Below are 27,869 nucleotides of genomic sequence, written 5' to 3'. Positions count from 1 at the left end.
ATCAAACACTGCTATTATATCTAAGGAAATGTATTCATATTATCAAATTAAAATGTTTAACTATTGAACATTTCAGTCTTTAGGTAGAGAGATATACTGCAACTCTACAGAGATGGCTAATCCCTAGAAAATTCAAAGCTGGGATAATTTTTTTAGTTTCTGTATTTTGATCCCTACTATATTTCACATAGTATCTAGGGAAAACAAAATCTGAAAGCTCAGCAGTAAACACTGTCATATATACTTAGAAAATTATCACAAAGAAGGAAGACTTCAATTTATAAGACTTCAACATATAAGTAAATAATAATGACAGTAGAGAAAAAGGCCTTCAATAGCAAAATTTTCTACTTAGTAGGGACTGCAGCCTTCAGGTACATCAAGAGCATGTTTAAAATGATTTTTCAAGTGAATAAATTACAACCTTAAAGTGGAAACGGTTGGCTGTCTGGTATTCCGCTGTGAGAAGAATGTTTTCCACATCATCTCCAAATGGGGATGAAGAAGACAGACTTTTCAACCGGGCCGTGAATCCTAACATGAAAGGAAGAAAAAGGTTTTGTATTTGACTCTGTAAATTCACAAATCATAACCACATAAAATGAAACTTTAGATCAAAGGAACTAATTAAAAGGCTTTGTTTGCCAAAGAAGAGAAGAAGCAGATATATACTCCATCTTACACACATACTTTCTTGGGCCAGATCCTAAAGCTAAGCACTGTTATTATCTTATCCAAAAATCTATGCCTTTCTTCCACAAAAATCTGATTTCATGGACCCCTCTAAAAAAGGGCCTCATTGTTATTTTACCAGAGTCATTTTGTTTTGGTCAGATGTCCTTTACACTCTAAGTATGTACACATTACTTATTCTCAGTTATTTTCAGATTTCATTACAGGTGACCATATTCATTAATGCCATGTTTGTAATTAAGTGGCAAATCAGGTGAGAGTTGAGATGGCTCTTATAGGAAAGTCCATTGGGCCAAAAACATGAGGAAGTAGAATATTCTTCTTTCTTTACAGGAAGGACCTCCCCAGCATAGTCTCTCTATTATCCTAATAATGCTCATGAAGATACTCTTCGTTTTAGAGTTTGGAAAAATAAGAGAAAATATCAGTCCATGATACTGACATTGACTAGATAACTTTTGCAGCATGTTTATACAATTGGAATTGCTTCTGTTTTATAAAAATCACTTAAGATTAGAATCAAAAGTCATCTCAGAGATTACTGAGTTCAAATCCCCCAACTTTAAAACTGATAAGTTTTCCTTGTAAAACCACCTTCATAGTGTCCCAGAGATTTTTGTAAGTTGTTTCTCTATTTTCATTTGAATCTAGGATTTTTTAAATTTCTTCCTTTTTTTTTTCTATGACCCAGTCCTCAGTCAAAAGTATATTTTTCATTATCCATGTATTTATGTAATTCCTCTGGATCTTCCAAAGAATATATGTTGTTAATACATGCATATCCATTTTTATAGCAGCACAATGCACAAGAGCCAAGTATGGAACCAACCTAGGTGCCCCTCAACAGATGAGTGGATAGAATAAACCTGGTATATATATACATGGTGGAATTTTACTCAGCCTTAAAGAAAAATACAGTTATGTCATTTACAGGAAAATGGATTAAACTAGAAAATATTATGTTAAGTGAGACCAGCCAGCCTCAGAAAGTCAGAGGCAGTGTGTTTTTTCTCATATGTGGAGGTTAAAGAGGAAATAGGAAACAAAAAGAGACTGCAGATAAATTAAGAGAGAGAGAGATCAACAGAACAGTGGAAGGGGGTTGAGGGAGGGAGCAGTGAAGGGCAAAGAGGAGAAAAGATAACGGGAGCAGGTAAAATAGAGGCTACCACTACCAATCTCACTAATGTGTATGAAAGGGAGGAGGATGAGACCCAGAGGGGACACACCCAGTGCTGTGGGCATGCATGTTTGTGCCACTTCAAACCTCACTATGATGCATAATTAAAATGCATCAATAAAAGAATAATGTGATGAATTTCAGAACCAAAAAGGTCGTAATGATTACACAAGGTCACAAAGGTACATAAAATTGAAGAATTGAACTGAGAAATAGAATATCATTTCTAGACTCTTAAGGTAGAGAGTTATTGTTGTTTGATGCCAAAAATAAGTTCTAGTCCTTAATAGGGCACTGTTCACCTTCTGACACACGTGGTTGGGTGTGGCTGCAAATCAGTGTCCTGCATGCTACCCAGGTCTCCCTGCGGGGGGGTACAGCCTACCCCCCCAGAGGGCCTGGAGCTCCTGCCTCCTGTGGAGTTTGGCTTACCTGCATTTGTGTTTACAAGATCACCCTCCGTTTGGTAGCCATGATTCTTGGAATAGTAGCATGAAGGAACATTACTGTCTTCCTGAGGTTGCCAACAGCAGCCACGCTGGTCACATATGTCCTGAAGCAAGAGATTAAGCAGAATACCTCCATTTAGTTGTAGAACAGTCTCTTAAGTAAAACTTATCTAATGTGGGATCGTGGTATCAATAACTTCATTTTACAAAGAAGGAAACTGGTCATTAGAAGAATTATGTTATATCCCAAATGACTTCTACTCACAATGAATTTTTCTGTCTAGACTTTCCTGTATAGTAGCATAGAAAGCATAACACATCTCATATCTTTCACTATACTAAACCTAGAAAATTTATTTAAATATTCCAAACCATAGTATAATTATTTCACCAGCAATGTAAAATTACAAATGGAGCTTCACTTATATCACCTTGACTTTTTAAAAACAGAATTATTTTGCAATCAACTTTATTAAGAAACTTTCAAATCGAGTCCATTTTTCTTTTACTTCTAAATATATGTATTACATATATGCATGTACATTATACACATGTGACATATGTACAGTCTCTTGACTCCAAGGCACAAAGTGATCATTCCTTGATACTCAAATAGATTCTAATTCCTCCAGAAGAAAGTTTCCTGCCTTATACCACAATTAATACCTTAGTCAAGTATAGAGTAAAATGAGTATAATTCCTCTTTCTTTTTTTTTTTTTTTGGTGGTACTGGGGTTCCTGGAAGCCCTTCTACCTCCGGGCTACACTCCCAGACCCATTTTTACATTTTTTTTAATTTTTTTTTATTTTTTATTTATTTTTTTATTTTTTGGTGGTGGTACTGGGGTTCCTGGAAGCCCTTCTACCTCCGGGCTACACTCCCAGACCTATTTTTTACATTTTTATTTTGGAAACAGGGTCTTCTAAGCCAGCGCACGCGGCTGGCTTCAAACCTTCACAATCCTCCTGTCTCTGCCTCCCAAGCGCGGGGATGACAAGCGTGCCCACCACGCCCGGCTTAATTCCTCTCTTATATCAACGAATTTAGAAGAAGGAACAAAGCTAATCACAAAAAGGACAAAAATGTTTTTTTCCTGTGTGAGCTGGCAATGGTGACTTATAACTAATAGATGACATTTTCTAGATGGGGTCACAGAAAAACTGTGACTTCTGTCTTGCTTGCTTTCACTATCTCTGTTGGAATGCTCATTATGGAAGAAGTAAGTTCTCATATCATGGAAGAACCTACTTGGCAAGGGACTGTGGTTCTCCAGCTAGTAGCCAGAAAAAGACTTAGATTCTCAGTATAACTCCTAAGGAGCTCAGTCAACAGTGCCATGAATGAGCCTGACAGGATCACTGTAGCCTAGTAGGATCCTTGATTGAGACCTGTAGAGTCTCAGAGACAGAGGTCCCCAATTTCAACCACAGAAATCATGAAAAAATAGTTTTGTTGTATTAAGCCATTAAATTTTGGGATAGATTGTTACACAGCAACAGCTAACTAATATAACCTACCACATCATCTTACAGAAGAAAAGCCTGAGGCCCACAAAAGTAAAAGTTCAGAGGTCAAATGAGCCACCATGTTACTTAGCTATTGAGAAGACAAAACCAAAACAATTATTTCACTGTCGTTCCCCAAACCCCCAGCCCCGTATTCTGAGTTGAGTATCATTAGGTACATTTTCAGGAGAATACGGCAATGTCTTGCAAATTGTAAGAAAAAATTTTTTGCTGAGCTATATGAACAATTACATTTAATCAAATACTAATTTTTACACTAATAGACAATTCCAGTTGAATATCCCTTAACTGAAATGCTTGGGACCAGAAATGGTTTGGTTTTCACATTTTTCATAGTTTAGAATATTTACATAATAAAATATATTGAGGGTAGAACACAAGTTAGTGCTCAAAAAAGACTTACATTTTAGAGCATTTTGAGTTAGGGATTTCTGGTTTAGGAATTTTCAACCTGTATTAAGGGTCAAAAATGACCTTGTTATGTGGCTTATCTTGTTATGGAGTCATATTTCTCTGTTAATTTAAGGTTAATCGGTAGTTATAACTTTGCTCTTTCCTTTCAAAACGCACTCAGATGAAAGCTGAGTATAATAGAAAAAAAGAAGAGTGCTGTATAAGGTGTTAAGCAGAATGGCTTTTGTACACTCCTCAAAGCTTAATAATTTTTCAATGAACTAGAAAGGGGCAAAGATCAAGAGAAGCCCAAGCTGTGAGCAAAGTAAACAGTTTCTGTCAACCAACTTGAAAATAACCAGCTCCTGCTTGACACTGAGGATTGTGAGAAGCAGGAAGAGTCGCACAGCAATATCCATCTGAAAAGTGAAGCCTAGAACATGTTTTAAGAGGGAAGATGCGGAAATGACAACAGGGATAGGAGGAAGGCACACAAAAGGATGTAGACACAAGACACAAAGTGCCCCCTTGAGTGTGATGTAAGAATTAAAATTTAACAGGTACAGAAAACAACATAGAATGTGCAACCACCAGTACCGTACTGGTGGGGAAACTAGGACAGAGGGAGAAATCCTTGGTTCTGAAAATAAGGAAAGAACAAAGGAAGAGAAGAAGAAAGAACTTGCAGTCCCAGTATTTGGGAGGCTGAGATCAGGGTTCACGGCCTGCCTCAGCTCCTTAGTGAGTGAGGAAGAGGAGGATGAAGAGGAGGACAAGGAGGAGGAGGGAAAATCAGAACAAATGGAAAGCTCAAATCTTTAGGGGAAAAGTCGTAGCAACTATGACTTGGTTTATATACTTTTGTGTGTGTGGAGAGGCTACTAGGGATTGAACCCAGGGGTATTCTGTGTGTGAATGAGAAAGGCTGCACTCAAGGCCTTTTAATTTTTTGTATTTTTGAAAAGTTCTTGCTAAGTTACTGAGAGTCTAAGTTGCTGAGTGTTGGCCTCAAACCTGTGATCCTCCCATCTCGGCATCACAAGAACTGGGATTACAGGTGTATGTCACTGCACTCAGGTATCAGATATTTCAATAAATAAATTCATCTAAAATCTTCTTCCAGACAGCATATCTAAAACTTAACTCAAAAAACACTGACAGTAAAAGGGGCAAACACATATGTGAGAACACTAACTATACACCAGAATTAATATCAAATAAATGATGGCAAATAAAAATTCACTATTAGGGAGACACAGAGTCGTAACATGATGATAAAAGTTTTAGTCTACCAGGATGATATCACAACTCCAACTTGGTATGCACATAATAACAAAAACCCAAAATATATGCAAAAAATGTGTAAACTTAAAAGTCAAAAATTGAGGGAGATACTGCACAATTAACTATTTTTAATGGGCTCCTTCAGCAAATAATAAACAAGATAGGCAAAAAAATGTGAAGATCTTTTATTTTTATATAGTATACAACCAGCCCCTTTGTCCACTGGTTCCGTATCAGAGGTTTTTTTGTTTATTTGTTTCTTTCTTTCTTTGTTTTTTTGCAGGTTTGGGGATGGAACCCAGGGGCATTTGTCCTCCGAGCTACACCCCCTGCCCTATTTTTTATTCTTTATTTCGAAACTGAGTGTCACTGAGTTGCAGAGGGCCTCATTAAGTAGCTGAGGCTGCCTGCAAACTGCGATCCTCTGGTCTCGGCCTCCCAAATGCTGGGATTATAAGTGTGCACCACCACGCCCAGCTTAGTATCAGAGGTTTTAATGAACCTCAGATCAAAAAACTTTTAATTATGCATGTACTAAAATTATATTACTTTTTCTTATAATTCGTCCCTAAATAATATAGTATAACAACTGTTTGCATAACGTTTACATTTATACTGTATGAAGGTTGTGCATAGGTTTTATAAGGGACTTCAGCATCTTCAGAGATTTTATTCATAGGGGATCTGGTTGGCAATATGCAGACTCTTGTAATAACACAAAGAAGAAAATTGAGTCGAACTTGGAGATGGAAAGGAACCAGATTCTGAAGCCTCTGCTTAAGGTGCAGCCAAGTTCATTCTACACAAGTCTTACCCTCCTCCAATTACCAATGATTTTTTGACACTTAAAAAAGAATAAAGAAGCCAGGTGTGGTGGCTCACAGTTGTAATCCCAGTATTTGGGAGGCTGAGACAGGAAGATCGGGGTTCAGAGCCAGCCTCAGCTACTTAGTGAGGCCCTCTGCAACTTAGTGAGACCCTGTTTCAAAATTAAAGAATAAAAAAATCAGTCTAGGGGTATAGCTTTGAGGTAAAATGCCCCTGAGTTCAATACCCAATACCAGAGGGGGCGGGGGAGCTAGAACCTCATCAATGTGCATCAACGTAAAATCCTAGATGAGAAAAGTACATGTAACATTAACAGAAATCAACAACATATTAAAAATTGACCAAGTAGTGTTTCTTTCAGAAATATACAGATTCTTTAATATTAGAAAATCCACTTATTTAAGTCATCATGATAATTTAAAGGAAGTACATTGCTTTGTTTGAATATAAAATGTCCCCTGGAAAAGCTCATGTATTGACAATTCAAAAATTTTCCGAGGTGAAATAATTGAAACTGGACTTTAATTTCCATGAATCCATTGAAAGCGTAATAATTTGAGTGTATTTACAGGGTAATAACAGGAATGTGGGGCATGGGTGGAGGAAACAGGTCACTGAGGGTGTGACCTTGGAACTATATCTGTTCCTGGCCACCCCCCCCCCACATCCCCTGCTTTCTGGCTGGCATGAGACGGTAAACACTGTGCCATGATGTCTGCCTTGGAGTCAGCCAACTATGGACGGTACTTCTGCAACCGTGAGCAAAATAAACCCATTCTCCTCTAAGTTGTACTTGTCAGATATGTTAGTCTTAGCAATGTAAAATGGAACTAAAACACACACCATATAACCTTTTAAAGTCATCAGATATGTATGATAAACATCTTTGCAAAACTAGGAATAGAGAGTACTTGCCTTAGACTGATAATGGGTATCCACAAAAAACGTAAATCATTGTCTTACTAAATGGTGATATGTTAGAGGATTCCCTTTAAAATTAGAAAAAAAAAACTGTATGACCCATGATTATGACTGCTTATAATTTAAAATTATGCTTGAGGTCCTAGCAATACAATAGTCTGAAGAAAGAAAAAAAAGCTTATAAGACTGAAAAGAATGGTGCCCATTCATCACTATATATAGACATAACATTATCTAGATAGAAATGAACAAAAAATCATCGGAAAATTTTAGAATAAGTCAATAGTTATTACACTGAATCCTTAATCCCTCTAGATTGTAATATAGAAATACACAGATATCAGCACAACCCAAGAAATCTGATTAGCTTCACTCCCTTAAATTTAAAACTCTTTTCATCAAAACAGCATACAGTAGGTAACCAAAGCCTCATTACAATAGGTGCTTGCAACATATGTAATAAAGAATTCAAATTCAGAAAAACAAGAATGAACAAGTAGAAACCTTGAAAGGATAAAAAAAAAAGACAAACATCTCAACATAAAATTGGGGAAAGGAAAGCAACTTACAGAAATAACTGAGGTCGAGACCCCTGGAGAAACCGGGCCCAGTAAGACGCTGGGTTCTGGGTGGGGGTCACGCGCGGGGCACGCCAGATGGGGCCCGGGTCGTGGGACTCTGGGCCCCGGCCGAACTGCGAGTAGCATGCCAGACCCCTGGAGAAACCGGGCCCAGAACAGAAAAAGATAAAGAAAAATATCGGAGAGGAGGTAAGAAAGCCGTTATGGATGCCAGGACACTGGAGATGCAGACAAAACTTATCTAAATGCACTGGAACTTATGGAAAAATTCGCCGTGAAAGAGGACTGCTATTTCTCCATATTGTTAAGAATCTCAGACATCACATGTAGTAAGGAGAGAGTTTAGCGGAGACCAAGGAGAAATGCGGTGTTGAAAGAGTTCTCCGCAATGGTGGTGGAGACTTGTATTCAGGAGAAGCAGAAACCGGATCTTACCAACTTTATTTTTTTGGAGAAATTACACCAAATGTCGAATGCTACCATCACGCATGCTTAGGAACACTGGACAACATTCAGAGTGGAAAAAGAGCCTGGGAAGGATTTGAAACGGTGGAGGCAGTGGCAATGCCAGTGGCCAATACTCAGGGGAGGCAGAGATCTGATACATTACACCTGGAACCTTTGAAATAATAACCAAAGAGACAGTGATCGGAACCTGCTGAGGGGTTAGGCGGGCGCCGGGACCAGTGGCCAACATCGGAGCTTGCTGTGAGGCAAGGCCACTAATGAGGCCTCCGTGGCCAGGATTGGAACCTGCAGAGGGGTTAGACCGATGCTGGGGCCAGCGAGGCCAGCACTGGAGCCTGCCATGAAGCAAGGCTTGTGCTGGGGCCTCCGAGGTCGGGTCCGGAAACTGCTGAGGGGTTAGGCCGGTGCTGGGGCCAGCGAGGCCGGCATCGGAGCCTGCCGTGAGGCAAGGCCAGTGCTGGGGCCTACGAGGACGGGACCGGAGCCTGCTGAGGGGTTAGGCCGGTGCTGGTGCAAGCGAGGCCGGCATCAGAGCCTGCCATGAGGCCAGGCTGGTACTGGGGCCTCTGAGGTCAGGATAAGAGACTGCCGAGGGAATAGGCCGGTGCTGGGGCCAGTGAGGCCGGCATCAGAGCCTGCCGTGAGGCAAGGCCAGTGCTGGGGCCTACGAGGACGGGACCAGAGCCTGCTGAGGGGTTAGGCAGGTGCTGGGGCAAGCAAGGCCGGCATCAGAGCCTGCCATGAGGCCAGGCTGGTACTGGGGCCTCCGAGGTCAGGATAAGAGACTGCCGAGGGAATAGGCCGGTGCTGGGGCCAGTGAGGCCGGCATCGGAGCCTGCCATGAGACAAGGCCGGTACTGGGGCCTCCGAGGCCGGGATAAGAGCCTGCCGAGGGGTTAGGCCGGTGCTGGGGCCAGCGAGGCCGGCATCGAAGCCTGCCGTGAGGCAAGGCCGGTGCTGGGGCCTCCGAGGCCGGGATAAGAGCCTGCCGAGGGGTTAGGCCGGTGCTGGGGCCAGTGTGGCCAGCATCGGAGCCTGCCGTGAGGCAAGGCCGGTGCTGGGGCCTCCGAGGCTGGGATAAGAACCTGCTGAAGGGTTAGGCTGGTGCTGGGGCCAGCAAGGCCGGCATCGGAGCCTGCCGTGAGGCAAGGCTGGTGCTGGGGCCTCCGAGGCTGGGATCGGAGCCTGCCTTGAGGCAAGGCTGGTACTGGGGCCTCCGAGGCCAGGATAAGAGCCTGCTGAGGGGTTAGGCCGGTGCTGGGGCCAGTGAGGCCGACATCGGAGCCTCTCATGAGGCATGACCAGTGCTGGGGCCTCCAAGGCCGGGATTGGAGCCTGTCGAGGGGTTAGGCCAGTGTTGGGGCCAGCGAGGCCGGCATCGGAGCCTGCCTTGAGGCAAGGCCAGTACTGGGACCTCCGAGGCCGGGATAAGAGCCTGTCGAGGGGTTAGGCCGGTGCTGAGGCCAGTGAGGCCGGCATCGGAGCCTGCCGTGAGGCAAGGCCAGTACTGGGGCCTCCGAGGCCAGGATAACAACCTGCCGAAGGGCTAGACCGGTGCTGGGGCCAGCAAGGCCGGCATCGGAGCCTGCCGTGAGGCGAGGCCAGCATCGGAGCCTGCCGTGAGACATGGCCAGTGCTGGGGCCTCCTAACCCGGGAACGGAACCTGCCGAGGGGTTAGGCCGGTGCTGGGGCCAACAAGGCCGGCATTGGAGCCTGCCGTGAGGCTAGGCCGGTGCTGGGGCCTCCGAGGCCGGGATTGGAATTCTGCCAAGGGGTTAGGCCGGTGCAGGGGCCAATGGCCAGCATCGGAGCCTGGCGTGAGGCAAGTTCACTCCTGCGGCCTCCAAGGCCGGGACCGAAGCCAGCTTAGGGGTTAGACCGGTGCAGGGGCCAGTGAAACCAGAACTGGGGCCTCCCATGAGGCAAGGCCACTGCTTGAGCCAGCGAGGTCTGGATCAGTCCACTGAGTAGCCAGGCCACTACTGGGACCATCAAGAGTGGGATCGGTACTTGCAACGCAGCATGCACAGAGAAATATCGCAGAAAATATAAATCAGACGCTTCTCTTAATCATCAATAACTAGGAGGAAAAGGGCAACAGGAAGAGGTTGAGCTATAGAAAGGGCCCTATAGTGAAGCAACTAATGTGACCAATCAGAGGGTATGTAATACTGGAGGACGGAGCCTCTTTAAAACACAGGAGGTACATAAACAAATGTATCAAAGTAAATCACCAAAGAAGCGTGGGATGGAGGGAGGGGGAGGGAATGGGATGGGGGCTGGAGGAGGGCTAATTGGATGATGTGTGCTTGTATATCCTCTCAAGTCTTGTACTCCAATGTGATTGATATATGACTACAATGCACCAATTTAAAAAATAAATTAATAAAAAAAAGAAAGAACTGAGGTCTTCACCATCACTGGTATCAGGAATATTAGCACAAAGACTTTAGTAGGATGCTATTTTATAACTTCAAAATGGCAAAATTTAAAAAGAATATTAATTCCAAATGCTTTTAAAGATGCAGAAAAATTGCCAGGCGTGGTGGCACATGCTTATAATTCCTGCACTTGGGAGGCGCAGACGGGAGGATCGTGCTGGTTCAAAGCCAGGCTTGCTGGCTTAAAAGACCCAGTTTCCAAATAAAAAACAAATAAAAGTAGGTCTGGGAGTATAGCCCAGAGGTAGAAGGGTTTCCAGGAACCCCATTTCCACCAAAAAAAAAAAAAAAATGCAGACAATGATAGTAAGATGATAAATTATCACATGCACTTTGGAGATGAATTTTATTGTATCTGGTGAACTTAAAGATATAAACCCCAAATAAATACCTAGGTAAAAATATTTATATAAACACTCATAATAGCATTAATATAACCATAGATATTAGGGAAAAACTAAATTTCTTTTATCCAGAGAAAGAATAAGTTTGATATACCATTTTACAGCAAGCATAAATGAACAAGAGATACATATCTACATAAATAAATTTTATAAGATTAAGTGAAAATTTGCAAAAATGCATTTTGTTCATAGGTTTATATACATATTGTTTTAACTATATGTATATGTATAAGTAGTAAAGGTACAAAAGAATACATGATAAATACTAACAGAGATGTGGCTACCTCTGAAGAGAAAGGAAGGTAATACAGCAGGGTATACTACCTTATTTCATAAGCTGGAGAGTGGTTATACATTCTTTGATATCTTAAATACTTATAGTAGTTATTTTGGGAGTTAAATGCTATGTAGAAAGAAAATCAAAGCCAAGAATAGCAAACAACTGTCTGTTTCTTTGTGTCCCAAACTTACTTTCCAACTATTGGATTACTAAGAAGACTCGAATAGCCATGCTTAATAATATGAAGAGGCCAATTAAAAACAACCCATATTTTCACCAAAATACCTCCCAACATAATATCCTGCGGAAGTACTGAAAAATGTGCAATGTTTCCCTTCCCGGCAGACACATCTTACTCTGGTACTCTCAAACTATGATCCTTGTCAAAATCACCTAGAGAATTTAGTAACGTATGGAGGACCAGGCCCATCCTACTTCAGGAAAGCTGGGGCTCAGGGTTCATTTGTGCTCCAAGGGATTCTGATGCAGATCAGTATCTGAGAACAACGGTAATGGTTGTCAATCTTATCCTCATGTTTGGATCACCTGAGAGATATTATAAAAAAGAACCACACCTAACCTCCACTCCTCAAGAATTAAATCACAACTCCTGGCATGGAACCCAGGAAATAGATATCATAAAAAGTTCTCCACACATGCTTTTCATGTGACAGTTAAAGTTCAGAACTACGCTCTAGATAATTAGCACCATAAGATACCAAATCCCCACTGAGAATGGCAGAAAAGAGAAGCAAGTAGAAAATGGAAAAGTAAAATGGAGACCACCTAGTAATAATCCATGATTAACATCTGTTACAGAAAAAACTTAAAATAGCTTGAGGTTTCTGTTGTGCTGATCAGTGTAATTAGGAGAGAAGAGCTGGAAGGAATATAAAAGGATTGGTCACAGACTTTCTCTCCTAACACACTTCTAAAGTAAGCATCCAGGCCTTGTTGGAAGAAGCTAGGGGGAGGCTCATGAAGTGCAATGTTCATATATGCCCCTACCTCTTTTTTGTGTGTGTGTGGTACTGGGGTTCCTGGAAGCCCTTCTACCTCCGGGATACACTCCCAGACCTATTTTTATATTTTTATTTGGAAACAGGGTCTCTTAAGCCAATGAGGCTGGCTTCAAACCTGCGTGATCCTCCCGTCTCCACCTCCCAAGCGCAGGGATTATAAGCGTGCACCACCACGCCTGGCTGCCCCTACCTCTTTGAACAACATTACGATGTGAGACTACAATGCACCAATAAAAGTATTTTGAAAATAGAAAATAAAAAGAGAAAATGCTGCTCTATACACCCAAAAGCATATGCTGAAGGTAAAATATGTTACCAACAAGAAATTTTCTCAGAGGTAATTCCATATGTTTTTCTGAGTTAAAAATAATAAATTACTGAGAAGAATACAGGTGCTTTGTAATGTACAAATCTTTAGGTCATTAGGAAGCAACTAGGAAGCAACCATTCTAAGAATTGTTTTTCAAAGCAAGACTTTGCAATTGCAGCATTTAGAAAAAAAAAGGGCAAAGTTGTAAGAACAGATGAATCAGCTTAAAGGAAAGTGATCCCAGACCCAGTGAAAGTCAGCTTAAGTGAGTTCTCAGCATTAAACAACTTCTGCCACTGCAGATAACGGGGTTGACACCTTCTGATTCACAATGGACCTAGGTGATTTGGCCCTGCCACCCAACCTAGATCTGACACTGGCACCTCTACCCCTGTTGATCAATTTAAACTAAGACACTGGAGAAGTAAAAGAACCTTATTTCGAGTCTTAGAAATTGCAATTCTGGGGACACCGTCAAAATAGTTCTAAATCACTGTCCCCAAAATGGCAAAGGTAGGAGCATGTATCAGCAAGCAATATTGTTTTACTACAAAGCAGTAGAAATTTGGGGGGCGATCGTCTGATGGAGTTGAGAACAGGGGCTACGTGACTGGCAGGATACTACAAATGTATAAATGACCAGAGTCCAATGACATTTTGATATACCTTCTGAGTCTCTGCCCAAAGTCAAAGGGTGAAGGTAACTGAAGTTCAAGCTTCAAGGAGCAACCAGAACCCTATATAAGGTCTGCTTCCCTAAAGGCCTCCCCAATGCACTTAGAAAAACTCTTTCACACCTGCTTTATCTTGTGGGTTGTTTTGTTTTGTTTTTGCACCCTGTGCTATTCCATCCCACCCTTTTATATATTATTTAGTAGTTTACCAGCCTGTAGAGGCACCGATTCTAATTTAATCAAGAGCCTGGGCTGGGCTGGAACTGATTTGATCAATGTAGTACAGAAAAATTGATGCTATACTGCTCCTAGGCCTGGCCGTTAAGAGGACTGGTGGTATCTTTCCCCTCTTTCTCTTGCAGTCCTACGCTATCATGAAAGAAGTCCCGCTGCCCTGCTGGAGAGGACACTAAGAAAGATTCTGAGATTATATAGATGGCAAGAGGACCCATTTTTATCAAAGTACCAGGCATGTGGGTGAAGCCATCTTGAAACTCTCCAGACTAGATCAGCCACCCACTAAAACCACCAACTAATCTCAGTCAACACTTCTCAGAAGAACCATATAGCTAAACCCTGACCAAGTCCCTGATCCATAAAACCATGAGGTCAAATAAAATGATTGTTGTTTTTAAGCCACTATATTTGGGGTAGTAGGTCTCTCAGGAATAGATAAATGGAGAGGCAGTATTATAGGAAAACTGAGTGCTAAGAAAATGGAGGACTTGTAGACATTTTTGTTAGGCTATAGTTTGAAAGTGAGCCCTCAATAATTCAGGAGTTGCTATGGTAATTGTGACTTTTAAGAGGTAATTAGGCCTTGAGGGATCCTCCATTGTGAATGGGATTAGGGACCTTTATAAAGGGCCCCTTCAGTTTTCACCCTATGAAGATGCATCAAGAAGGCCACACCAAACACCGACACCTTGTGGACAGCTCAGCCTACAAAACTGAAAATAAATTTCTGTTCCTTATAAATTACTTGGTCTCACGTATTTTGTTATAATAAAGCAAAATAGACAAAGGCAACTGGTATTTGGTACAATGTAAAAAATACAGAGTAGGTTGTAAGCTTCAGGCACATAGATAAACAGCTTTTCTCAGAAAAGCTTTATCACAGCCGGGCATGGGGGCATACACCTGTAATCTCAGTACTTGGGAGGCTAAGACAGGAGGATCCCAGGTTCAATGACAACCTTACAAAGTAACTTAGTAAGACTCTATTTCAAAAAAAAAAAAAAGATAGGCCTGAGGAGCTGGGCGTGGTGATGCATGCTTTTAATCCCAGCATTTGGAAGGCTAAGACAAGAGGATTGCAGTTCACAGCCAGGATCAGCTACTTAGTGAGGCCTTTTACAATTCAACAAGACCCTATTTCAAAATAAAGTATAAAAAATAGGGCTAGGGATATAGCTTGGAGTATGAATGCCTCTGGATTCCATCCCAGTATTGAAAAAAAAAAAAAAGGCCTGGGGTGTAACTCAGAGGTAAAATGCCCCTGGGTTCAATCTCCAGTACCATAAAAAAATAGCTTTATCACTGACCTGAAAGAAATCCTAGAAGCATTGGATACACTCATGCCAATGAACTAGATTACCCAACAAAAAAGAATAAAATTATGTCATTTGCAGGGAAATGGGTGGATCTGGAGAACATTATATTGAGATTAGCCAGTCGTGGAAAATTAAGGGTGGTATATTTTCTCTCATATGTGGGAGCTAGAGAATAACTGGGAGATAAGAGGGGCTTCAAATAGTGGAGAAACTCTAGTGGAGCGAGGGAGGTGGTCTAGCGTAGGGGGTGAGGAGAGGGACCAATGAAGAAATTGCTTCCATTGACATAATGTAGATATGTGAGACTCCCAGTGCCAATCTCACTATCCTGTATGGGGAGGGAGCCAGAGAAGGCTCACCGAGTGCGATGTGCATGTACACCAATATCATTATGAAGTACCTCGTGGTGTGAGACTATAATGCATCAAAATGTATAAAAATAAAATAAAGTGAAATACTTGATCCCTCTATACATGCTTCTCTATGGATTTTGTTTGCTAAATACTAAGAGAACCTAATGCTGTGAACAGAAGGGTGGGACAGGAAAGTCTGCACAGAGGCGAGGAGTAGAATGAAGGGAAGCAACTCGTTTTCAAGTAGGAGCAGGACTCTCAGAAGCCGAAATAAAGGAGTCATAAAGGAATTTCAAACCAACTCGTACTCACTGAAATATCCCCTGGCTATATTTATGTGTACTAAATTTGAATGAATGAATAATAATAATCTCAACTCAGGAAATATCTTAGATATACACTCCTTTACAATACCTGCATCTTGAGTCAAGTTTTGAAAATTAAGTTGGCACCTGCACTGCATTCCATCCCAAGGTGATGTCTGACAACAAAGACGTGTGTGTGTGTGTGTGTGTGTGTGTGTGTGTGTGTGTGTGTGTGTGAATCCAAGGGCATACTACCTCTGAACTACATCCTCACCCCTATTTTGTTTATTCAGAAACAGAGTGTCACTAGGCTTAGAGATGCTGAGGGCCCTGCTTAGTTGCTGAGGATGGCCTCAAACCTGCGATCCTCCTGTTTCAGCCTCCCAAGTACTGGAATTGCAGATATCCGCCACCATGCTTGGGACAGAAAAGATTTTTTTGCGGTACTTTTTTTATTCTTTATTTTGAAACAGGGTCTCATTGAGATGCAAAGAGCCTCACTAAGTAGCTGAGGCTGGCTGCAAACCGCATCCTCCCGTCTCAGCCTCCAAATGCTGGGATTACAGCGTGTGCCACCACACCCAGCTCAGAAAAGACTTTTAAACAAAGATGCCACCTATGCCTTTCCCACGATCCAGACTTTCTAGTTCTCCGAAGTAAAGGGCAATGGATTTTCAAAGAACATTTCCCAAGACCTTAAAGATCACTATTCTAAAATCATTTTAATCACAGAGTTTAGCACAATGTTCATCAGTCATCTGTTTAATGAATAAATTAATCTGAGCACATGTTGTATCATTCACTGATAAAGCTTTGACAGTAGGCAAGAAAATATGACAGTAATTAGTCACAAAGCTGTTCAGCAGCAAAGCCTCATAAGAAACCAGTGCCCTGCCTTCCCACCAAGTTCTACCCAGTGCCTACAACTCAAAGTGCAGAACAAAAGATTAAGTCACTTTTGGGGAATTTACAGCGCACTGTTTATCTTTGCAGTATATAATGGTGCTTATCTGATGATGTGTAAACACAGGGTAATTGTAAGGGTGAGAACTCAGAATGATCTTTAGCAGAGTGCAGTACTATCCCTACTGGTGTATCATAAAATTTTATCCCTTAAATACATTGATTAAAAATGGAATTTGAACAAGATGTGATAAGCCAAATAAATTATTGAAACTACAAAGTGTGGTTTGCTATAAGAGATTATGATGTATCTGGATAAAAATGTATTAGCCTCACATATGCATGATAAACATTATCATTATTGTCCATGTGAAACATGAATTTGCAATCTTCTCTCAGCTTTACCATCTGTAATGGTTACTTAGAGCACATGGCTTATTTTAAGCATGTAAACCTGCACTCTCAGGTTTCCACAGTATTCTAACTCTGAAAATCAAAATGTTTAAAATTATTATCTACCGTCTCTTTACAGAGTAAACATCTATAATTATATTTCTGTTCTCTGCCATCAGTAGAATCTTTACCTCTGAGAATAAAAGGCCTCATGAAGGACAAGGGACAGGCTCTTTAGAACTGATCAATTTAAAGTCAGTGTGGAGTGCTGTTTCTAAAATTTACCCAGGAATTATGGTCTAAGTGATATTAGAGGCACAAGGAAGGTTAAATAGGGCCTTAGATAACAGAATAAAGGATTTGAACTTGACTCACTAGGCATAATGAGATTCTATAAGTATTAGAGTTGGATAGATATATAATCTAAGTAAGATCTGAAAGAGAGAAGTTTTAACCATGCATATAATGGAATAGTTGAGGAAAATTAAATTCAGAAAAGGTGCTCAGAGGCTACTGGAAATTATGGTCTAGTAATACAGTGAGAATGAAAATGAAGTTAAATTTATGGAAAATATCATTAAAAAATACGTTTAGATACTGGCCAAAGAATGTAAAGGGAGAGCCAAGCCTATGTCCTATTGATTTTGACTCTGAAACTAGAAGCACAATAGGGCTACTAATAGAAATCTGAGCACAAAGAAGAAAAGTAGATTTGATCTGGTGATGAGTTTAGCTGATGTGATAGAGAGACACCATGAAGATGCCCTCCAGCCAGCTGCAAGCAAAATACTAAAGATCAAGGCTAAACTTAGGTGACTGAGTAATTTTTTCTTCTGCAAAACACCAAATATCTGGTTTGCAGATAGGCAGAGACATCATGGTTTCTGTTGAGGCTTGATTCCTTACTCGTCTTTCCTTCTTTGCTTCTTTACCCTGGCCTAACTGAGATAACCAAGATGACTGCTCCGATGCTCCTCCCTTACCTCCTCACCTCACATTTATCTCTGTGTCACCCCATCCTCCCAGGACAGTAATCCCCCAGGTGGAGTTATCTCTTAATAGGAAAACATATATCTTTGGGAACTGAATCCATCTGGAGCAACCAAAACTAGAAACTCTCTAGGACATCGCAGCTTCCTGCAGCCCACTGAGAACAGGGTGGCTGCAGAGATAAATGTGTACACGCGTCCATGGAGCAAGCAGACGCTCTGTGTCTGACACAAATCCACCGTTTCATCTCAGCTTCCTTCACGCAGAAGCCAACACTTTACTTTCATTCAGATATCATTTTATTCACTAAGTAAAAGGAAACTGATAAGGAGTGTGTCCTGAGTTCATTATCATGATAATCTACTGCTCTTCAGCTCGTGATCAAGAAATACTGGACGAAAGTAAGTGCCCAGAGGCCTGCACTATCTTCACTCTGGTGTGAATTACCTTCTTCCTCCCAAGCATAGCTCTTGGGACCTTTTACCTTATCTTAAATCATGTTTTATGTACGTGTATTGTTTTTATAGTAGATCCTAGATAACATTCTGATGAAGCTGCCAACTCAAAGAAATTTTCCATATCTTCCTCTTTTTGAAGCTACATAGCCACACAAGCATGGACACAGGAGTAATTTGCCTGAGAAAATTATACATTAATGGCTACAATATAAACAATTCTCTGAGAGTCACAAACAGAAAAAGGAAAAGAGAACTATCCAGAGGCATAAACGCTTAAGTGAAAACAAGCTCTGTGACGCAAACCTTTGCTGGCAGCTGGTCAGGGATGCAGTTGATCCGTTCCAATTCATTGACCACAGGGCATTCAGCAGAATTAGGGGTGGTACTTGTTGTTCCAGGGCCTGGAGACCCAGTTGTCTCAGGATCTAGAATTATATCCCAAAAGTAAACATAATCTGACCATTGGACATATGTAATACCATAGCATTCGATAGATTATTGTTCTCAACACTTCCAATGACATTAACTGCACCGTGGGGAGCGCGTCCCTCTGGTACTCTCAAATTTTATGCATTTTCACTTTCTAAAACTTTACTTTTATCCTTGCTAGATATATCTACCTCTGTTCCACCCATGTCACCTTCTCTCACCCTCAAGTCCCTCCCCTACAAAATAGTAATTAAGAGAAAGGACTCCACCATTGGATCAGAAGCTCATGAAGGTAGAAACCAACTTTCCAAAGGACAGGAACCAGCAAACTGTGACCTTCAGGCCAAATCAGGTCTAAGCCTATTTTTAAGATAAAATATTGCTGGAACACAGTCACATGCATTTGTTCATAGCTGATTTTATACTACGGTAACATAATAATATCAGAGACTTATGAACCATAAAAATTTAAAATATTTACTCTATTTGCAGAAAAGTCTGTAGATTTCTGCTCTGGTCCTGTACCCCCAGCCCCAGTAGCCAACAAGTAGTACGAGTCCCATCCTTTTCTTTGTTGATGTTGGTTTTTGTTTGTTTGTTTTCCTCTTTGGTTTTGGTGGCACTGGGGATTGAACCTAGGAGCATTCTACCTCTGAGCCACCCCCAGCCCTTTCCTTGTTTTGCAACAAGGTCTCACTAGGTTGCTGAGAGTCTTGCAAAAGTATTGAGGCCTGTCTTGAATCTGTGATCCTCCTGTCTCAGTACTTATAGGCATGCACCATCACACCCAGTGCAGGTCCCATCTAACAGCATAACATTTCAACCTGCTCAGTCAACAGCCAAACCCCTGGGCAGAGAATACTTCTGAGCAAAGGCAGACTATAAACACATCTTATGTGAAAAAGCTGTAAAGGGAACTCACATGTCTAGAAACTGGCAGCTAGAACCTATCCCAGGTCTATAGAACTTTGATTTCAGATTTAAAGATCAGTAAAATTAAAAAGGCACTTGTCTTGTATTTTAAAATAAGAAAGTAAGATTTCTTTAAAGCCCCTGCATTAAGTTAATAACAATATGATTTTTTAAATGGGGCTTTTAATTATTTTTCTTTACACTGGAGTTTCCAATTCAAAAGTGGTCGATTAAAAGAACTCCCTATTTGAACCAGTATCTGCATTGTAGGTTTCAGTTTCACCTTGAGGGTCATAAAATTTTAATAGTTGGACACCTTTAAGATTATCTAATCTAACTTTCCACACACAGTAGAAATCACTGTAGCTGGGGATGAGGCCAGAGGAGCAAAAGTTTCCTGTAACCTTAAGGTGACCCTTCATTGCTTTGCTGCCCTAAGAAGCTGCTCCTAGGTGAACCACACAGGAAATCCCAGATGATTCCGCCCAATCCAGGGCATCTCTGGAGGTATAATAAATCAGTGCACTTAATACAATGATTTGGAAATATTTTTAGGCCTACAGTACTTCGATGATATACTTATTTGACTGCTTTTCACACTAATTAAATTGTTCATTAGATTATTTTCTAATTAAATGGGGAACTTAAGGCTTCAGAACTTAAACTTCCAAGGAATTAAGTTGTCATAGTTTTACTCACATGTTCCCCAAACACCTATAACCTGGATGTGCATACGCGTGCACACACATACACACACACACACACACACACACACACACACACACACACACATGAAAGCATTATTTCCCTACCATCAATGAGGGTTTTGATCTAATAAGAACACTGTACGGAGAAAGGGACCCAGAGTAACTTAGTACCTTTTGATTCCGTAGAATTTGTAGCCAAAAGCACAATTAGAACAATAGCAATGATAAATACTACAAGCAGAAGGGCACTGAGTGAAATCTCCAAATTAGTGAATTTTTTGAACTTCCGTCTTGCCATCTATAACAAAAGAGAAAAATTTAGATTTAAATTGTATTCAGTATAGAGTTAGGAAATGTTTAACAGAAAAGGGCAAACGTATACAATGTATGGTACACACACCTTCACGTACCCATCATCTAAATTTTTTAAAAAAGCAACTTAAGGCCAATCTTATTTTGTCTGTTCCTGCTTGTCTCCATATCCCTGGATTATTTTGAAGAAAATCTTGTATTTAATACATTTTAATCTGAAAATCCTTAAGTATTTAAAAGACACAAAATTTTAAAAAATCAAAATACTATTATTGTGCCTAAAATATCTTTACAATATTTTGCAATATTTCCTTGTCATCAAATATCCAGTCAGTTTTGAAATTGACCTTATTGAAAATTTTTTACAGTGTTTGTTCTAGTCTCAAAAGGATGAAAGTAAGATTTATATGTTGTAACTGGTTGATTTCTATGTCATTTTTAATCAGTATGGTTTGTTCTGTAGATTTTCTACACAAATTGAATTTTGTTACTTGCATCTGCATCATCTAACCTGTTTATCTACTCTTAAATTTCCTGTAATTTAGCATTTTGACCAGATACAAGTTGGATTGTTTAGTAACAATGGTGCATGGATGGTACAGCATCTTCTATCAGAAGGCAGAAAATCTAGTAACTCTCTTTTTGGTGATATTAACAGGAATATAAATATAACACTGATATTTCCTAGATTCCTATTTCATCAGGAATTATGAAATGCTGATGCTGTGAGTCCTTTATTACTGATTTGCTTATTTGTTAGATGAAATACTTCTATCTATAGAAATATTTCCTTGCCTAATATTCATTTCATAAAGATGCAGTTCACAAAAACAGTGGTGGGACACTAGACTCTTTATTTACTGGTTTTCAAAATAAAGACTTGTTTTCCTAGAATCTTCCAAAGGGGACCAATGGTTTGTTGTTTTTTAAACATTTCATGAAATCACGAATTTGAATATATTTGATCTGCATTCATCTCTTGATAATTTTAATTTTTCCTATCTTTTCATCTTTTCCCAGCAGCATCCTCTTCAAGTTGGTCCTGAATCCCATTGGTCTAACCTGAAGAGTCTTTACTAGTTTTCGTGCTTTCTTGTATAACATGATATCCTAAGCTTATATCTTACATTCCCAGTCCCCCATCTGGAATCAAAACTCTACAAGGAGTTCCTGTCCCTTCTAGTGAGAGCAATATTTAAAAACCATACTCTACAGTGGGCATGGTGGCACACTCTTGTAATCCTTGTGCTTGGGGAGAGGAGGAGACAGGAGAATCGCGCAGGTTTGAAGCCAGCCGCTCTGGCTTAAGAGACCCTGTTTCTAAATAAAAATATAAAAAATAGGTCTGGGAGTGTAGCCCGGAGGTAGAAGGGCTTCCAGGAACCCCAATACCACAATAAATAAATAAATAAATAAATAAATAAATAAATAAATAAATAAATAAATGAAATAAAAAATAAAAAAATAAAAACCATAGACTAAGATGAGAGCTGATAAAAATGAGCCTATAATTTGAGAATTGAAGGCATCTTACATATCATTTTGGCCAGTGGTTGCCTCTTAAGTTCCCCCAAGCAGTCCTTTAGGATTTTCCACTCAAAAATAAATAGAGAGCCAGGCATGATGGTGCACGCTTGTAATCCCCGCACTTTGGAGGCAGAGACAGGAGGATCATGCAGGTTCAAAGTCAGCCTTGCTGGCTTAAGAGACCCTGTTTCCAAATAAAAATATAAAATAGGTCTGGGAATGTAGCCTGGAGGTAGAAGGGTTCCATCCACAGTACCAGCAAATAACAACAACAACAACAATAATAATAAATATAAAATATAAAAATTACACATTTATATGTTTCTATGGTTTGAATGTATGTATGTGTCCCTCCAAACTCATCTGTTGGGACCTAATACTCGGTGTGATAGTATTAAGTGATGAGATTTCTGTTTACTTTTATTGGTGCATTGTAGTTACTATGCATCATACTGAGGTATACACTGATAAGAAATATGCATGCGCACAACTTACAAAACATTTCTCTCTGGCTCCCCTTCTACTTCCTCCTTTTCCGTGCACTGGGGGCCCCATGACAGCTAACAGATGACCTGTTTCTAAGCTGACATTTTCCCTCTCTGTCTTCCTGCTTTCCTTCACCCTCTATTAACAGAAAACATACTCTTATCCATTTACTGTGGGAAGGGGACCTGACACCAGTGGTTCTGAATAAGAACAAACTCAAGAAAGACTTAGACATGAACTATGTCCCTTCTGATAAAGTAACATGACTCTGGCTTGTGAAGCTGAATTAGAGCTGTTTCAAGAAAGACTTAAACATGAATTGTACCCCTTCTCATAAACACACAAGCAGGACCCTGGATGGCATTTTTAAATAAAAATTGACCCAAAGAACACTTAAACATGAATTACATCCCTTCTGATAAAACGCCAGGATGACTCTGAAGAGCTAACTCTTAAAAGGGCCCTGCTTCCTTTGTTTGGGGAAAATTCAAGGCTTGTTCCTAAACACTACTGGTTTCTCCAATCTCCTTAGAAAGTCAATAAATGTCTTTTCTCTTCTTCCCAAGTTTTGTCCCAATTATTTGATCTGACAAATTGGGGCAAGTACCAGGATTCAGTAACATTCATACATGTCTTTGAGATTGGCATTGGTAACTTAATATACATGCATAGCATTATATCAATTGTTATATTCATTACAACTCTATCCCCCTTCTCCCTCCCCTAAATCCCACTCCATCATTCTACTGGAGTCTCTGCTCCTCTGTCTGTTCCTTGCTTCCCAATTTCTACCTACCTTCCACATATGAGAGAAAACTTATAACTATTCACTTTTTGAGCTTAGTGAATTTCACTTAGCATAATATTCCCAAATTCCATTTATTTCCTGAAAATGACATAAGTCTTGGCCTTTTATGTCTGAGTAAAATTATTTTGTGTATATCATAGTTTTGTAATCCATTCAACTGTTTATGGCCATCTAGGCTGGTTCCATAATTTGGCTATTATGAATTGTGGTGCTATAAACATGAGTATGCATTTATTGCTACAATATTTTGCCTTTAATTCCTTTGGAAAGATGCCCAGGAGAGGTATCTCTAGGTCATAAGGTGAACCATGGGCAAGTGCTTATCAGGAAGGTTCTGTTCTCACACCACTCAATGACCTGGTACATCAGCTGAGGCACATTGTTAACTGCTATGCTTATCAAGTTGTTCTGACATGATCTCCTTACCTGAGCAGCAGTCTTGCTTACTCAAGGCCTGATTTAGTTTTCCATGTTTGTGGTACTTAGGATGAACTCTTCTTCACAATGGACCCAACTGTTCTTTCCTAGGCTGCCTTGTAGACCACACTTCTTAGTCACAAAGAACATGTTCTGCCTTCTGTTCTAATGCAAGACTTCCTGACTTAGAAATGGTTTGTCTCTATTTCCCCCACATGCTTCCCAGCACTTTTTTGTTGTTTGACTTCTTGGTGGTTGCCATTCTAATTGGAGTAGATGGAATCTCAGTGTATCTTTTATTTGCATCTCCCTACTTGTTAATGATGTTGAACACATTTTCATATATTTATTGCCCATTTATATTTATTCTTTTGTGAAGTGTCTATTTAGTTGACTTGCCCATTTTGGGGGGCTATTTTTTTAGAAATAAATTTCTTAAGTTGTTTGTATATTCTAGATATTAGTCCTATATATGAGGAGTAGATAGCAAATACCTTCTAATTCTACTGGCTCCTTATTAGGATTCTTGATGGTTTCCTTATTGGTGGTATTGAAAACTAGTGCAGCTATCATGGAGATCAGTGTGGAAATTTCTCAGAAAACTGGGAATGGATCCACCATATGATCCAGCTGTATACCACTCCTGGATATCTTTCCAAAGGAATTCTACTCAACAATAAATAAGAACAAAATTATGTCATTTGCAGGAAAATGGATGGACCTAGGGAACATTGTGCTGAGATTAGCCAGTCACAGAAAGTGAAAGGTCATATGTTTTCTCTCATACGCAGAAGTTAAGGAGTAATTAGGATACAAAAGAGGCTTTAGATAATATTGTCAAAACTGAGTGGAGCAAGGGAGGTGTATTGCATCACGGTCACTGTGACTGCAGCCTGATGTGAGACTAAATGAACCGATAAAAGTATATATATATATATATATATATATATATATATATATATATGCTTTATATTTTTTTCCTTGTATCTTCACATACTCTGCTCAGGGAGGAGAATTCTTTTCTCAGTACTTTGTCCAAAGATTAGATAACAAGAGGATTTGCTTTTTATATATTAATAAGAAATTGGTGTTAGCTAACATAAATTGCTCTGACTATGTGATAGGATAGGAAATGGAGCAGAAATATATCTTCCTCTGCAATAAGTATCATCTTGTATTTCTCTAGAACAAATGACCCCACTTCTAGTCCTTCTTGCCTAGACTGTCCCCAGTAACCTCACATTCTCAAAGACTTTAAAAGAAACTTAACATTAATCTTACTTGTAAAAAATCTATAAATATTAATAATCTTCCATGGTTGGTATAATCAAATTAACTAATAAGCAAAGAATGATCTTGTGTTCACCATGAAAAACAGGAATTAAAAGAACACCTGAATGACCATGTCTCTTCTCTCCTCTTTCCATTCTCTCTCTCTCTCTCTCTCTCTCTCTCTCTCTCTCTCTCTCTCTCGATTACTAATAGTTATGAGATGGGAGATTGCTTTTACACTAATATTTTAAATTTTTCAAAATACTAATGTGCTATGTTATCCACATTTCTGGCCAAACTGTAAACACCTCATGTTCCATGAAGTCTTCACAAAAACTATTAAAAGTAATCATACACACAACCTAGCAATCCCATATCCCATATGTACATATTTATACCATAAATACATTTTATATTAGATAACCAATGTATGGACAGGTAGAGGATTTTTTTTGTAACATTGCATGTAACAGTAAAATTTGAGGACACCATATACATACCTAGACATACCACTAAGTAAATATGTGAAATAAAATCCAGTGTTGTTTAAAATCTTGATACAATAAATGATGTAAAATGTTCACAAATTATTTGATACTCCTGCCTTCAAGAGATGAAGCCAAGGCCCTCCCACTCCTATTCTTTTAAAGGGGGCTGGATTTGGTCACTTACTTCTGACAAACAGAATATAACCAATTCTATGTTATAAAAGACATTGTAGCAGCTGGATTCAATACAAGATGGGTGCTTATAATCTTAACACTCAGGAGGCTGAGTCAGGAGGCCAGTCAGGAGGCCAGTCTCAGCAACTTAGCAAGACCCTGTTTAAGAAGAGATGCAAATCACAACAACACCGAGATTCCATGTAACCCCAATCAGAGTGGCAAGCATAAAGAAGTCAAATAACAACAAATGTTGGTGAGGATGTGGGAAAATAGAAACTCTTCTATGCTGTTGGTGGGAGTACAAACTAGTTCAGCCGCTGTGGAGATTCCTTACAAAACTGGGAATGGATCCGTATACAATCTGGCTATACCACTACTGGGTATCTTTCCAGAGGAGTTGAAATCAGAGAACTATAGTAACATATGCATACTCAGGTTCATAGCAGCACAATTCATAATAGCCAAACTATGGCACCAACCTAGGTGTCCATCAACAGATGAACTGAATACAAACTATGGGAAATACACACAATGGAATTCTACTCAGCAATAATGAAGAGCAAAATTACGCCATTGGTAAGAAGATGGAAAAACCTGGAGAACATGATGTTAAGTGAGATTAGCCAAGCACAGGAGAAGGGACACATGCTTTCTCTAATATACTCGAGCGAGGGAGTACTTGGGATGAAGGAGAGCCCCAGTGGAGCCGGGGAGGAAGGGGAGGGGAGGAGGAAGGCTGGGGTTCATTCATGGACATGCTGCCTGCGACTAAATGCATGTGAATATAGCATTGTTAACGTGGACACTTGCTATCAGGAGGGAGGTAAGCGGGGATGTGGAAGGAGTCAGCAAGTACTGTGTGTGAATATATGCCACTGTCAACACAATCTACGTTTGAACGTGAGACTATAATACACCAATAAATAAATATATATATATATATATATATATATATATATATATGAATTAGACTGTAGCTTGATGGTAGAACACCCCTGGGTTCAATCCTCATACCAAAAAAAAAAAAATAATAATTGAGGCTTCCTCCTAATCTTTCTCTTGGACAATTTCTCAAAGAAACCAGCTGCCATGACATTAAGTGAGTCTGTGGAAATTTTCCCAACTGCTGGCGCAGAACTGAGGCCTTCTGCCCAAGACCATGAGGATGAGCCGTCCTGAAGGCAGACCCTTCCTCCCCAGTCAGGTCTTCACATCGCTGCCTGCCTGAATGACTGCCTGACTGACTGCCTGACACCTTGGGCTGGAACCTCAGGAGAGACCTGCTGCTGCATTTCCAACCCACAAAAGCTAAGAGATAAGAAATGTCATCATTTTAAGCTACAAATATTTAGGTTGATTGTTACCCAGCAATATATAACTTATATATGTAGGTGAGTATGACTTTTAAGTATGATTGGCACATTTCTTAAATCTGTTTGCCTTTTTCTTCACATATTTAAATACATTTACCTGTTCTATGGAGTAGTGATATGTACTTATTAGCTATAAAAGAGACGTATTTTCTTAAACATTAAGAGAAAAACAAAACAAATAAACAACAGCAATAGAAAACATCTTTCCAGTATAACCTAATTGATCTTATTTCTGCATTTCAGAGAACTTGATGGTAGAGCCAGCTATCTCAATTAGGAGTAAAATTTAAGAAAAAACTAGGATCAAGAAAAATGGTAAGCCGGGCGTGGTGGCATACGCTTGTAATCCCCGCGCTTGTTAGGCGGAGACAGGAGGATCACTCAGGTTCGAAGCCTGCCGCGCTGGCTTAAGAGACCCTGTTTCCAAATTTTAAAAAGTATAAAAATAGGTCTGGGAGTGTATTCCGGAGGTATAAGGGTTTCCAGGATCCCCAGTACCACCAAAAAAAAAAAAAAAAAAGAAAGAAAGAAAAGAAAAAGAAAATGGTAA

The 27,869-nt window shown here is 40.0% G+C and overlaps 1 protein-coding gene across 1 annotated transcript in view; it reads right to left on the bottom strand.

Moving 5' to 3' along the window:
• Positions 1-20,757, bottom strand: part of MGAM (maltase-glucoamylase) — a gene marked incomplete at both ends in the record, with an annotated part of 169,693 nt that extends 148,936 nt beyond the window's left edge. Inside the window, 4 exons of the mRNA XM_080701254.1 lie at positions 425-534; positions 2,306-2,426; positions 18,715-18,836; positions 20,631-20,757. Coding sequence (XP_080557380.1) covers positions 425-534; positions 2,306-2,426; positions 18,715-18,836; positions 20,631-20,757 — 480 coding nt within the window. The remainder of the gene's footprint in view (positions 1-424; positions 535-2,305; positions 2,427-18,714; positions 18,837-20,630) is intronic.
• Between the last annotated feature and the right edge of the window lie 7,112 nt (positions 20,758-27,869).

The sequence above is a fragment of the Muscardinus avellanarius genome (assembly GCF_963383645.1).
Source record: "Muscardinus avellanarius genome assembly, chromosome: 9".
NCBI classification, from domain to species: domain Eukaryota; kingdom Metazoa; phylum Chordata; class Mammalia; order Rodentia; family Gliridae; genus Muscardinus; species Muscardinus avellanarius.
This window is presented reverse-complemented; position numbering and strand designations above follow the sequence as displayed.